This window comes from Callionymus lyra, chromosome 3 (genome assembly GCF_982586985.1).
Source record: "Callionymus lyra chromosome 3, fCalLyr1.hap1.1, whole genome shotgun sequence".
NCBI lineage: Eukaryota > Metazoa > Chordata > Actinopteri > Syngnathiformes > Callionymidae > Callionymus > Callionymus lyra.
Window position 1 is genome coordinate 23,537,364 of NC_141820.1, and position 14,113 is coordinate 23,551,476.

Sequence of the window (14,113 nt, forward strand, 5' to 3'; positions counted from 1 at the left end):
GTAATCATTTTCCAAACAATGACAGCTGGAAAGCTACTGAAACTTGCATCTGGAATATTTATAAAGGAATCTTAATGGTGATGTGGACTCGCCTTTTTCTAATCTATATGTAAAGGGACAAATAAAACTACAGTTAATTCCAAAGAAAGGATGCTTATATTTATATAGAGGAGGAATCTTTGCCCAAAAAGTAGTGAGTTTTATCCATGCATATTTACCCATTGCTAATTTACAGCTGAACAACTTACTGCATGACACATGTTCTGTTGTAAATATGAACAGACATTACGGCTTATATTTAATAGTTATGCACTTAAGATAAAAATCGGCTGATTAGTGGAAAACAAAATCGATTTAAATTGCTTGTCCTGTTCATTTTCTGTAATCTAATAAATAAAAATATATAATAAAAGTTATGTTATATTATGCAAAAAAGATCTAACATTTTGGTTTCCTAATGATTAAAATAACTTATAACGCCCTCATAGTTTAAAAAAACCCCGATATAGTCGTATTTTACAGTAAACTTTAGTGACGCCATCTGGTGGAATGAACAAATTACTACACAAACAAAGCGATCCAACATGGCGGCCACCGGGAGGCTCATATCAAGGTTGTCGCTGGTCACTGGTTAGTTTCTCTTATAAAAATAAACGAGTAAATAAAAAGTGAAAATTATGAAATATATATATGAAGTGTTTGTTTATCTATTTTCTCAACTGTTTAAATGCCATTTTTATTTCGTCTAAGCCAGCGTTCTTTGTACGTTTCTATTTGATCCTTGAGTTTGTGTTGTTGTAGCAAGAGCTTAACTGTTGCACTATTTTAACTGTAAATAAAAAACATTACTTTCAGGCTAGTGCCAAAATAGTTACTCAGCTTTATGATGAAAATACTTGACCACAACATTTGAAAAGGAAATGTAAGTGTTCCTGCATTCTGAAGTGATCTTGTTCAAACCATTCCAGCAGCTGCTGACGTGGTTCCTTTAAGGTAAAATGTCTCCTTTAAAGTGTTTAACGAGTTATAACGTTCTTGGTCTGTAGTATTAACTGAAATGTTTCACCCATGAGCCATTCTTTAACCAGGTTTATTCCCCACTGAACTCGCTGGATGTCTAGTTTGTCCTCGTCACTCATGTGTTTATTTAAGGAACAGCCTTGAATACCGGTTCTGACCCACACATTCCTTCTCTCAGGGGGAGGCAGTGGGATCGGACGAGCCGTCTGCCAGCGTTTGGCCTCCGAGGGGGCCTCTGTGGTGGTCGCTGACATCAGCGAGGACTCGGCCAATGAAACTTTAAAGAGCCTTGCCGGCGACCTCAGAGGTCAGGGTCACATGGCCGCGATGGTGGACGTGTCCTCAAAGGAAAGTGTCACGAAACTGATCACATTCATTCAAGTACGTTTTCAAATCTTACTCTGAACTCTGTATGACCTTGAGAGTGATCTACTGGACAATATTGATTAATATGACTGTTTGTCCTTCAACTTTAACTCAATGTTTGGTTGGATCTTAAACTTGAAATAATGTCGAAGAAAAATGTAAACATATCTATGTTACATATGGGAAAATGTGAGCTTAAAATTTAGACATTTTATGATATTTCTTTAAAGGATTTATACTTGTGGTGACTACAATATAATAACATGATGATAATTTAAATGTGCACTTATGTTAAAACAAACCATTTCCTGCTCGGATGACTCGTTTACTTACCAAGTTTCTCTTTCTTACTGTGGCTTCTTTGATTGACCACTTCTGTTTCTCCAGGCTCAATACTTCCAGCCGCCCTCCGTCTGTGTGAACGCAGCAGGGATCACCCAAGACGACTTCCTGCTCCACATGGAGGAGGATCATTTCGACAATGTCATCAGGGTCAACCTGAAGGTTAGGGTTTGTTTATTTGCTGCCTCTCAGCTCAACTCAGCCTCATATATATTGTAAGAGGTGTCGTCTTAACCAAATCCTGGCTGCTCTGTACAGTACAATGTTCAAATATTTCTTCAAGGACATATTTTTTGATGCCGTACGACATCTTTCAAGTTGGCATTCATGTCAGTTGCCATCAAGAATGATCCCCAGGTCACCTCTTCCTGATTTGTTTTAGGAATTCTCCTTTGTCTCAACTATAAAATATCAAATATGTTCCAGAGCTGGTCTTGGACTTCGGGAGGTCCAGGACAAAGCCACATCCAGTGTCCATCAGAGGCGACGAGGTGGAGATAGTGGACAACTATAAGTACCTCGGTGTGTGGCTGGACAGTAAACTGGACTGGTCCTGCAACACAGACCATGTATATAAGAAGGTTCAGAGCAGACTGTACTTTCTGAGGAGGCTTCGATCATTTAACATCTGCAAGAAGCTCCTCTGCATGTTCTACCAGTCTGTGGTGGCCAGTGTCATGTTCTATGCTGTGGTGTGTTGGGGTGGAAATGTGTCCAAGAGGAGTGTCAACAGGTTGGACAGGTTGATCAGGAGGGCTGGCTCTGTGGTTGAAGCTGGACTCACTGGTGACAGTTGCTGAGAGGAGATCATTGAACAAACTACTGTCCATCATGGATGATGACAGTCATCCTCTGAACACTGTCATCAGTGAGCAGAGAAGCAGAATGAGAGCACGAATGCTCCTACCCAGGTGCAAAACAAATAGACTCAGGGACTCATTCATCCCTCGGGCTATTAAATTGTACAATTCTGAGTTCGGGGGCAGGAGTGCAGTGAGAGTATCTGGATGTTCTGTTCCATGTTAGTCTTTGTATCCTTTGTCTTTTTTGTTTTTCTTTCCTTGACCTATGTTCTTTGTCTTTGTCTTTAGACTTAGATTGTGTCATCTTGTTCTTCCTCTTTATGTTCTTCTTCTTATTTTATTTTTTATGTATTATTTTTTATTGTTTATGAAAAATTTCTGGCTATTGGTAAAAAACAATTTCCCGAAGGAGACCTCCTGAGGGATCAATAAAGTTTTACCTTACCTTACCTTATCTTATCTCAGAAGCGCATGGCAATTTAAGTTGAATTAACTGTTACTTCAAATGTGGGTAATTGAAAAAAAAATACATGTTTGAATCTCATATTTAATACAATTCTAACACGTTTTGTTTTGTTTTTGTTTCCCACTTAATAACACAATCCTAAAATATAGCAGAAAAACCTCTTAACTGTAAATACATTGTAGTATTAAAATTATTCTCCTAAGTTAAGTTCAGACAACACAGGAGATAAAACAATGACATTTGTTTTCGGGTCTACGGTTCATCTTGACCTTGAGATAACACAAGGGATGATGTAAGTGTAAACTATAATTTCTTATGTAAGAGTAAAAATGTAATCTCACCTCCTTACAACGCATCCTACAAACCTAGTATATTATCTGGGTTTAGGTAGAACTTTATTGATCCCTCAGGAGGTCTCCTTTGGGAAATTGTTTTTTTGCAAATTATCCACAGCAAACAACAAGAACAAAGAGAAAGAAAGAGAAAGAACAAGATGATCCAATCTAAGTCTAAAGATAAAGATAAAGAACATCGACCAAAGAAAAATATCAAAGACAAAGGATAACTAACATAGAACAGAACATCATGATACCTTTACTCCACTCCTGGCTGTTGGAAAGACACTGTTTCTTTAAGTGATGGCATATCAAAGCGAATGCAATTTTCACACTATTTAATGTAATTTATTTACTAATTTTGTCATCTCATTTGTTCTTTGTAACACATACTATATAAATAAAGGGGATTTAAATAAGGATTTTGTACCTGTTAGCATCGTTAGCCGTGCTAGCTGCACTCATTCTACAGGTGAAATGAACCTGTGTAACGTAACCGGTGTCTTCTAACCACTGATTCTCCTTCAGGGCTCGTTCTTGGTCGCTCAGGCCGTGGGTCAAGCTCTTGTAGCCTGTGGATCCTCCAAAGGTTCTATTATAACTGTGGGCAGCATAGTTGGGAAGGTGAGCCGTCAAAAGTCAAAATATATGTTTAAAGATATGTTTCAGTGTTGAGTCCATCATGACAGGATTGACTTCCTTACACTGCTGTACTAGTCTTCTCTGGGGTCTGCAGGTGGGGAACCTCGGTCAGGTAAATTATTCTGCGTCCAAAGCTGGAGTTGAAGGTTTGACACGGACAGCAGCCAAAGAGCTCAGCAGGTCTGGGATGAAACATCCGTGCTGAGCCTGTGACAAGAACCAAAAGCATCTTTCTGTTCGACTCTCAGGTACGGAATACGATGCAACTGCGTTCTTCCTGGATTCATATCCACCCCCATGACAGAGAAGGTCCCCGAGAAGGTTATTCACAAGGTAGAGTCTATGTTGTCTTGAAGAAACTAAAACAAGTGGCATTGAGTTGTGTTTTTCATTAACTTGGTGTAGTCAGATTTAAATATATAATTTTTACAGTCATTGGAAAAACTAACGAATAAAATCAATTTGATGTTTCATTTAATATCCTGTGCAACAGAAGGTACATTTGTTTGGGCAAATATAAGAACAAAAATAAATCAATCTAATTGTTATTATCTTGATAACAACCCAAATCACTTAATAGTAATAGCACTGTTCTGTACTTAAAATATCGACTATATCTGCAAAGCGAAGACTGTTATTATATATATATTTAACCACACGGGGGCGCTGCTGCTGCATTAACGACAGGCCGCTTGACTCACACAACTGTTGGACTTTTAACTACGTTTTACTGACAATATTATTTTTGGTTCTGTAAGGAAATGACAACTTTACTGTAATCAATCACCTAGATTTAACACACATTTCAAATAGTCACTTGATTAACTGATAATCTTACATATTTAATTCATATTAAATAATCCTATTCTTGCATTGCATTCACTTAAACTAAACTCAGGTTCACAACTCAAAGGCCGAGGTCACAAAGCCTTGCACACACAGAAAGATTCAACAATCCCAGATTCCAGGACGTCTGGACACCTGTTTGAGAATTCACACTGAAGGACACAAGTCGCTGGGAACAGATTCTTGAAAACAACAACTTTTGGTAAATTTCCACTACGATCACGTGCGACCGGCCATCTTAGAATCAAATGTTTACAGTTACTGACCAATCCTACATTCACATTTGACTAGAGGCGTTAACCTGAATATTCTACTATAAAGATCCACCATTTTGTCTGATCTTTGCGTTCTGGCATTCGAAGACGTCTGCGATAGATCTCTCTGCTTGCTAGCGCCCGTGTTCACGTAAGTTTGTCTCTGACTTTTGCATAATTCACTAAACGAGCATTTTTCTTAAACTCATCCATGTGTCTGTCCTTCATTCCATCACCACGTACGAGGCTGGGGAGGGGTCGCTTCATGGAAACACAAAAACCCCTAACAACTTGGTGCACGTGACCCTTGGCGTGGACTGATGGTTTGAAGGCCTTTTCGATTCCGAGACGAACTCTGAGCTGATTGTTCTCCAGGCAACCAGGCCATGGCACTATACCTTACTTCAAGAATCAGGTGAGAAAGATTTTATCTTATTTTCTACATAGATTTTATAATCTATAATCTAAAATTAAGTTTATATTTGGTTAGGAAAAGATTACATATATATTTTATATTAGTTTTGGTTGCCTGGACGAATAAACGTAAGTCTCTGGTTCTGTCACAAATTTAGATTATATTTTTTAATAGTGCTTTCTTAAAGCTGATGCTCGTTTTTGAGGTATTGCATTGTCTGTTGCTGTTTGTTGTTGTATTAAGTGTAGACGACATTATCGTGTCCCGGGAAGAAGAAGCATCGTTGAAAAAAGGAAAAAAACGTTGATTAGAATTTAAGTTGAATTGATAGGCAGAGGAGACGGTTACACGACCTGGTAACCCTTGGGAATTCTGAGTAGGGGTGGAATATAACCGGTTCCCTCTACGGGGCATCTGACGTTTTTCCAGATTCCTAAACTAGTTAGGATGCTTGGCCAATGGGTGATTATAGTAGACGTACTTTTTCAGTAAGCCAAGTAGCTATCATTAATTTGGGGATGTGTGGGATTTGAGCGGGTCTCTCCCAATATCCTGGTCTGAAGACTCAGCCAGCCGGTGTGTAGGCCAGTTAGATCTCATTGTGTTTCTGTGTCGAGGGGCTCCACAGGTATTTGGCAGTATAGTTAGGGCTAGTTAATTTTTCCGAACAATCACGGTGATGGATAAAGTCTCATTGATGATTAGTTTAGAGTTAGTTCGACGGGGGTTGAAATAGAATGGATGAGTTGAGCGGTCTCCTATCCAGGGTGTTTTGAAACTGATTACGGATCGAGAGGCTCTCCAATCTGATTTCGACACTTTAGACACGACAGGCTGGTCAAGAGTCTCGTTCCACGTAGCATAGTGTGTCTCTCTGGCCTGTTTTGGTAAAATACTGTTGTCGTCGTATTGTCATGACATATTGTTCTGTTAAAATTGTCTGTGTCTGTATGTTTGTATCTTTTGAATAATTTTTTCTCGCTGCGGTACTTGTAAAAATTGGCATTCATTTTGTGAGATCTCTGACTTTTTGTGACTCAGCTGAGTCCGCGTGTGTGTGTGTCTTTGGACACTATCTCTTGCTGATAAGAACTGCTGCTTGGCAGACTTGTCTCTTTAGCTGCTGCAAGTACGAATGAGCTCCGAAAGAGTTTTTCCTTGTTGGTGGGAGTGGTTTCGCTTGGAGGTTGAACTTTTAAGACTTCCTTCTTTTCCTCACCGACCCTCCCGTTGTATTCATGTCTTCTTTAAACACACATTCTTACGTCATCTTGAATTCTATGTTGATCCCGACTGTTTGTTTGAATTGTTGACTTATTACGTTTTCTCTTACCTTTATCCATTGTTGTCATTTCTATTTTTCTATTTTTTATTGATTTCAATTATTTTTTGTTTATTTTTTTCCTTTATTGTTTTTCTTTTAAGTATATGGATTGGGTTTGATATCATTTTCTTTTCTCTTTATTAAGTAACATTCTTTGTTGACAATAGTTATTATACTATTATTCCTGTTTCTTAATTGAGGTATATATGAATATATACAGTTAATTACTGGTATAATTGGTTTAAGAAGAAAAACAAACCAACTCACATTTCAATTTTCTCCTTCTTCTGCTGTGTTCAATAACAATAACACAATTAACATTGATGGTTGGCTCACTGCTGTACGTATTAATGATCTTAACCATCCTCTCTTCCTATTTCACATTGTCAATTGATCAACTCACAATTGGTCACATTGCGTGTAACTTTGTTGTTTTGTGTTGCTAATACTGCTTATCTAAAACAAGTGTGTCACTGACTGCTTGCACGTGTGTACGTTTGTTGATATCTAATTCCTGTTTTCTCTTCTTCTCTCAATTTCTGATCTTTGGTGTTGTATTTGCTATGCTGCCCCCTGCTGGTTTGCTCTTTGTTTACTTCCTAATTGACTTTTGTTCTGACTCAATTGGTGTAATTATTTAATTATTGATTAATTGAATCAATTGCAGTTTATTCTGTTTTCTTAGTTTTTCAATTATTACTTTAAATACATTTTATTATTTTAACAATTAGTCATAAATTATTCCATTTTATTTTTATTTTTATTTTATTTTATTATTAATATCTTAGTTTACTATTTGTTTTATTTTTATTATTATCTCGGATTTTATAATGGATTTTAATTAGTTAATTGAAGTTTTGGTTCTTAATTTAGATTTTTAAATTCTTCATCTTTTATATTTTCATTTAATTTTTTTTTTGATAATCGCTTCTTTACTTAATATTATTTTCAGCATTATTATTAATATTATTACTATAATTATTAATTTGTTCTATTCATTTATTGACCTCCTCTTTTTTAAGACAAAAGTAACTTTTACTACAGGTGACAAGTTAAAGCTCCTGACAGGGAAGAAAATAAGAAACTTTAAACTCTGTTTTTTAATTTAATGGTAAATCTTATGAGTGTGTTACTCACATCAATGATTTCTGAGAATTCATAATAAATAGAATAGTTAAACAAAGTGCTCTTATTGAGCTCTTGAGCTAGCTTGATACAGCTAATTAAGATTCAAATTAAAGACTTGAAAGAGCTTCTCTAAAAAATAGAGAAGATGATAGATGATGATAGTTCTAGGGTCCTATCATAGCTCCCTATTGGCCACTGGCTGGAGTGCATGGGTGTGGCAGGAGAAGAGGACGAGGGGATGGAAACAAACAAAGAATTTTGGTCAACAATGGCGCATCTTTGGCTTTTACTCCAGGAACTTTGGTCCAGTTCCCTATTGGTGACACCTACAATTGAAGCAATTTTTCTGAGCTGAACAAACAAGAACTCAACCTCAAAAACTCTCCACCAAGAATGAACTTCTGCTCCAGAGAGGGAGGAGCTGTACTGGTTCAACATGATTGAACATCTGATTTCCCTGATCTTGAAAAGACTTTTGAGACTTCATTCCTATGATCCACCTTTGGACCCCCCACACAGCACTATGAACTATGTCTGGGATGATGATGAATGTGATTATGAAGACAAATGGCACGATCTGGTCGCAAACATGAACTTGACTCTTGTCTGCGGTGACATTTTTGTGGGTCCTGATGGTGAGGCTGCTGAACTAACAAACGAACAAGGTTCTCTATGCTCTCTCTGACACTTCTGTCCCTCATGTTGCTCTTGCTGTGGTTGCTGGTGGAGAAGCTATGGCCCTGAGACACATGAATAAGAAATGCAAAGTTGTTTGCGATTTGACGAAAAAAGCATACAAAGCTAAACTGTTAGAGACATGATATCTTAAAATGTAACAGTAAAAAATTAATCCCAGAATAACATACTCTGATTGCTCCACTCAGAGCTATGATGAAAGCAGCCATAAGAAAACAAAACGAAAACGTGTGTGGTCGACTGATGCAGAATTTTATTTAAACTAATTAAAAGTGACTCTGTCTAGAGCTGCTGACTTGTCACCTCCAGAAACTAGACTATAGAGACTAGACAATAAAGAATATACTATAGAGACTAGACTATACTATACTAAGCCACTCCATATTGATGCGAGTGAAATTTATGTTATTGTTCTTTGGTAATTAGACTTAAAATAGTGAAAATGGAAAAAATAGAGACTAAAATACTGTAGGAGGAAAGGTCAAAGAAAAAAAATAGATTAAGAGATAAATTAAAAGAAACACTGAGAAATATTAATATGATATTCTTCTCTCTAGTTGCATAAACCAAACACCTATAGACCAAGAGGAAATCTCATTGAAGTGAATATTAATTAAAGAAACTAGTTAAGATAAGCAAAATAGTAATCTAGAATAGATACTGTATTTCTGTTGTGGGTAAATAATCAAAGAGGTCTGACTCACACCTGATCTAATTAACTATAACATTCATAAACAGATTTGAACTCACACAACAATCTCAGACATTCACATAGATATTACAAATAACACAGTGATCTCAGAGATAAACAAACAAACACATGATGTCTTCAATTTAAATTGAATAAGATAAAAAAGTGCCTCTGCTACAAACTGCTCCCTGTGTGTGTGTGTGTGTGTGTGTGTGTGTGTGTGTGTGTGTGTGTGTGTGTGTGTGTGTGTGTGTGTGTGTGTGTGTGTGTGTGTGTGTGTGTGTGTGTGTGTGTGTGTGTGTGTGTGTGTGTGTGTGTGTGTGTGTGTGTGTGTGTGTGTGTGTGAGAGAGAATGAAAGAATTCTCTCGAACACCCGCCTCTGTTTCTCTCTCTCCATGAAGTCAAAACATACTGATAATTTGAACTCTCTGCTAACTTCAAGGTTTATTCAAATAAAACACATGACAAACTTTAACAGACATCCACAGATCAAAGTTATGAATACACAACTCATGACACACACACAATATCCTCATCACCACCTGAATAGATGCATAACTGACCTTCTCATAACTTCTGATCTTATCCTGTTAGAGGTGGTGTTGAGAAGCCCTCCAGTGAGGGAGAAATAAGAAGCCACTGTCCACTGCAGACTTTTAAATATATCAAAATATCTCCTTCTTAGAAGGTGTACAAGAAACATGAGCCAGCATGAGTAAAGCTAAAAACTTGACTAGCATACTTTTAAATATATATATGAACAAATGTAGTTTTAGGAAACTACTCTTTGGACATGTGGTGAAATAGTTAAGATGTTTAAATTACCAAACACAAGAAATCATGATTTGAGATAAATACAACTTCCCTCAAACTAATAAGACTTTACTTAAAGCTAAAAGAAGGTACATATTGGTGTTATATATTTAAGAGGACAATCAATTGGGCTGGAAAATGTCCAAACATTGGAGGGAATTTCAAAGAACAGAAAATATATTGTCATGATTAAACATATTTTCGAATTAATCATTTTAAGAATATGCATTTTTTTTAAATAAATTAGTAGAATACTTTTATCTACATCAATAGCAGCCAATAATACAATAGACAATATGAAAAGTGAAACTTGAAATTAAAAATAATTAAATTGATTTATTGAAAAAGTTCAATAAGAAATGGAAATATGTTTCTAAAGCTGCTTCTAACGTTCTAAGACAACTATAAACATTAAACAAAATATTAAGCAGGGAAAAGAATTGACTTTGAAAAATATAAGACCCATCAGAAAAAATAAATAAATGGATGCAGAAATGGTCACTTTTGACAGTCACTTTTTTATATTTGATATTATCCATTTACTTTAGCAATAGACTTTCAAACCAAATCTAAGAGGAATAATAAAGATTAAACAAAGCTTAGAATATTTTTTTTAGCTAATGATGTCATGTAATTAAACACATTTATTAATTAATCTAATTTAAGAGAGTTAATACAAAGAGTATTATGATTAATTAAATGATTTGACAATAGATTTGGATATAAAGTTATTCAAGAAAACATTTTTTAAATACAAATAAATAAGGTTGTTTATTTGTCCCTCAGGGGGAGGACTTAGATAGATACTTAGCTGGATAATAGGTTTGTTACGTGATGGTGATTCTTGTTGCACGGTTCTGTCGATCAACACTGCTGAAGGGAGCTCTGTCCAGATTGCATTCAATTAGTTTAAATTTTTGGTGTAGAAAACAGCTCGAGAATAAGGTACGACTGTGTTTGACTATCTCTCTGACTTAGGTAGTAAATAGGAAGGGGTTAATTTTGTCTGCATGAAGTAGTATGAGTCCATTCTAAATAAAAAGCATGATTTAAAGATGTATTGTTTCTCATTTGTCCAAAGAATGCGATGCTGTTCATGTCTTTCCTATGTTGCAGGACGAGCTCAATGATGCACTGTTGACGGGGAGTACGTCAACAACACCTCACACGAAGAGCCCACATCCAAGTCGCCGAAAACGGGGCTGCTGCTTTCTTTTTACCTCGTTAAAGAGGTTTTTCAAAGCAGTGGATACTGGCTCCATATCAATATATATTTTATCAAAATCTCTACTTCAAAATAGACTTATTAGATTTGAGTTAGTTGTTGTGAATATGTTTTTTGATGATTTGGCATTCTATTACTTCAGTTTTAATTCATAGCATAATTTGGAATTATTATTATTATTAAATTTTTTTTTTTGGATTTTTTCTTTTTTTTGTGATTTGAGAGAAATGCTCATAATGTATAATTGTTTTCATTAAATGAATCTGTGTTTCCTCTGTTGCTTTCTCACCATATGTAATCTTTGTGTGGCACTATACGGATGATAGTTTAGCATGTTTAGTTTATAATCAGATTCGCGATCATTATTTTGAAATCAGACTTGTCTTTGTTTTATTGCATCATTAGTTCATGATGCAATCAGGGGGAGTGTAAGGAAATGACAACTTTACTGTAATCAATCACCTAGATTTAACACACATTTCAAATAGTCACTTGATTAACTGATAATCTTACATATTTAATTCATATTAAATAATCCTATTCTTGCATTGCATTCACTTAAACTAAACTCAGGTTCACAACTCAAAGGCCGAGGTCACAAAGCCTTGCACACACAGAAAGATTCAACAATCCCAGATTCCAGGACGTCTGGACACCTGTTTGAGAATTCACACTGAAGGACACAAGTCGCTGGGAACAGATTCTTGAAAACAACAACTTTTGGTAAATTTCCACTACGATCACGTGCGACCGGCCATCTTAGAATCAAATGTTTACAGTTACTGACCAATCCTACATTCACATTTGACTAGAGGCGTTAACCTGAATATTCTACTATAAAGATCCACCATTTTGTCTGATCTTTGCGTTCTGGCATTCGAAGACGTCTGCGATAGATCTCTCTGCTTGCTAGCGCCCGTGTTCACGTAAGTTTGTCTCTGACTTTTGCATAATTCACTAAACGAGCATTTTTCTTAAACTCATCCATGTGTCTGTCCTTCATTCCATCACCACGTACGAGGCTGGGGAGGGGTCGCTTCATGGAAACACAAAAACCCCTAACAGTTCCCTCTGTTCTTCATTTCCCAGATGAAGTCTCTCGTGCCCTTGGGCAGGATGGGTGAGCCTGAAGGTGAGTAAACGGGGATTTAAACCATTAAAAACAACAATTGTTGAGCTAAACGATGACGTCAAAGAGGAAGTGAGGATCCAGAAGTTATAGTTAAGAGATACGACAGCAGACACTGCCATCTAGTGGCCTTTTAAAGGGAGGGTTCTCCTTCATCACTTCTTGAAGTCGTGATGTTACTGAAAATACATACATTTTTCTTTCTCATGATGTTTCTTTGGATGTCCTGCAGAGGTCGCTAGTGTTTGCGCCTTCTTGGCCTCGGATGACTCTCGCTACATCACAGGAGCCAGTATTGAAGTCACTGGTATGTCGGAGCCGGTTTAGACGAGCCGGACACTTCCTCTTCTTGATGGTGACTCTGTGTTCCAGGTGGACTCTTCATGGGCTGATGCAGCTGTGAGCGCTGGTCCAGATGTTTGTGCCGTGAAGAGATGATCACAGATGATGATGTTGTCGATCAGGCAGGAGCCAGTAGAGGACCACACATGTCTACCTCGGACACCGTTGCCTTAATATGTTGATTTTTATTAAACAGAAGTGGAAAAAGGTGTATTATGATCCCCAGCTTCACTATTTTTAATTCATTATGGCTGTCGATTGAGCGTCATGATAAAAATTGTTTTACTGGTGAAAAAGCCAGATGGTGACACCAGCGATGTCATCTGTTGTGACTCGGAGCAGAGCTCGGCTTGTTTCATGGCTATGAGTGTAAGTCTATATTTGTAAGGTTATAATTCACAACATTGAAAGAAGATACAAATCCAAAGATAAGAAAAGTCCATGTTTTAAACTAATTGTGAATTTAATTTAATTATTTAAACAATTTTCTATACGTATTTTTTAATGATTATTATTTTAATTTCCTCATTTTACGTTAACATTCAAAAGAAATACCACCTTTGCACCACATAATAGTTAAATAAACTTTTGAAAAATAATTGCCAACATAGCGGTGCTAGCTGCACTCATTCTACAGGTTAAGAAGCGATTAAAAAAATCGCAAACTGTAACGTTGTAACGGCATCAATTCCACTCTGCAAAATAGAAGATGATAATTTGCGCCCCCTTGTGGCCACTGGCTGTAAGACAAGATGATCGCACCCTTAAAATAAAAACAATAGTCAAGTTGCTCTTTTTTTCTTCAAAAGATATATTACATTAAATACATTTTTCTTCTTAAAAAAATGAAATTACATACAACATAAAATTATATTTTAAACTCCAACCATTTGAATGTAGATTTGAACACTTTAAATGACGTGATGTCATAGACACGTTAAAACAACACCATTGTAGCGAAACATTCCTCTTCTTTCAACAAGTACTACTTCCTGCTGTCTGAGAAAACCGAAATAAATGATTTGGTATCTAAATTAATTACATTTGCAATGTTTAAGATACCGCTTGAGACGTGGATGTTTTGAGTGGTTTTTAGAAAAAAAGTAAAAAAAAAAAAGTGTTTCTCTCTCAATGATCAAATTACTGATTCATCAAAGTGCAAGAGATTTTCTTCACTGAAGTTTAAGGGGTACACTCTCGAACCCTGCTGGTAGTACCAGATGCTGCCAGTCACGGTGCTGGTCTGAGAGTCACCACAAGGAGGCGCGCCAGCAC

The 14,113-nt window shown here is 36.5% G+C and overlaps 1 protein-coding gene across 1 annotated transcript; it reads left to right on the forward strand.

The window, feature by feature from the left end:
- The first annotated feature begins 573 nt into the window (after positions 1-573).
- On the forward strand, positions 574-13,049 carry hsd17b8 (hydroxysteroid (17-beta) dehydrogenase 8). Its single transcript, XM_087787149.1, has 9 exons — positions 574-630; positions 1,199-1,401; positions 1,774-1,890; positions 3,861-3,956; positions 4,069-4,154; positions 4,223-4,307; positions 12,457-12,499; positions 12,729-12,803; positions 12,869-13,049. The coding sequence occupies exons 1-9, from the start codon at positions 585-587 to the stop codon at positions 12,886-12,888; spliced, it is 771 nt and encodes a 256-aa protein (XP_087643275.1). The 5' UTR covers positions 574-584; the 3' UTR covers positions 12,889-13,049.
- The last annotated feature ends 1,064 nt before the right edge of the window (positions 13,050-14,113 follow it).

What these genes read in the sequence shown, in the direction of transcription:
- hsd17b8 (XM_087787149.1), top strand. Translation starts at nt 585, where the DNA reads ATGGCGGCCACCGGGAGGCTCATATCAAGGTTGTCGCTGGTCACTG. An exon ending in TCATCAGGGTCAACCTGAAG is followed by an intron (nt 1,891 to 3,860) that starts GTTAGGGTTTGT and finishes ATTCTCCTTCAG; the next exon opens with GGCTCGTTCTTGGTCGCTCA. An exon ending in CAGGATGGGTGAGCCTGAAG is followed by an intron (nt 12,500 to 12,728) that starts GTGAGTAAACGG and finishes GATGTCCTGCAG; the next exon opens with AGGTCGCTAGTGTTTGCGCC.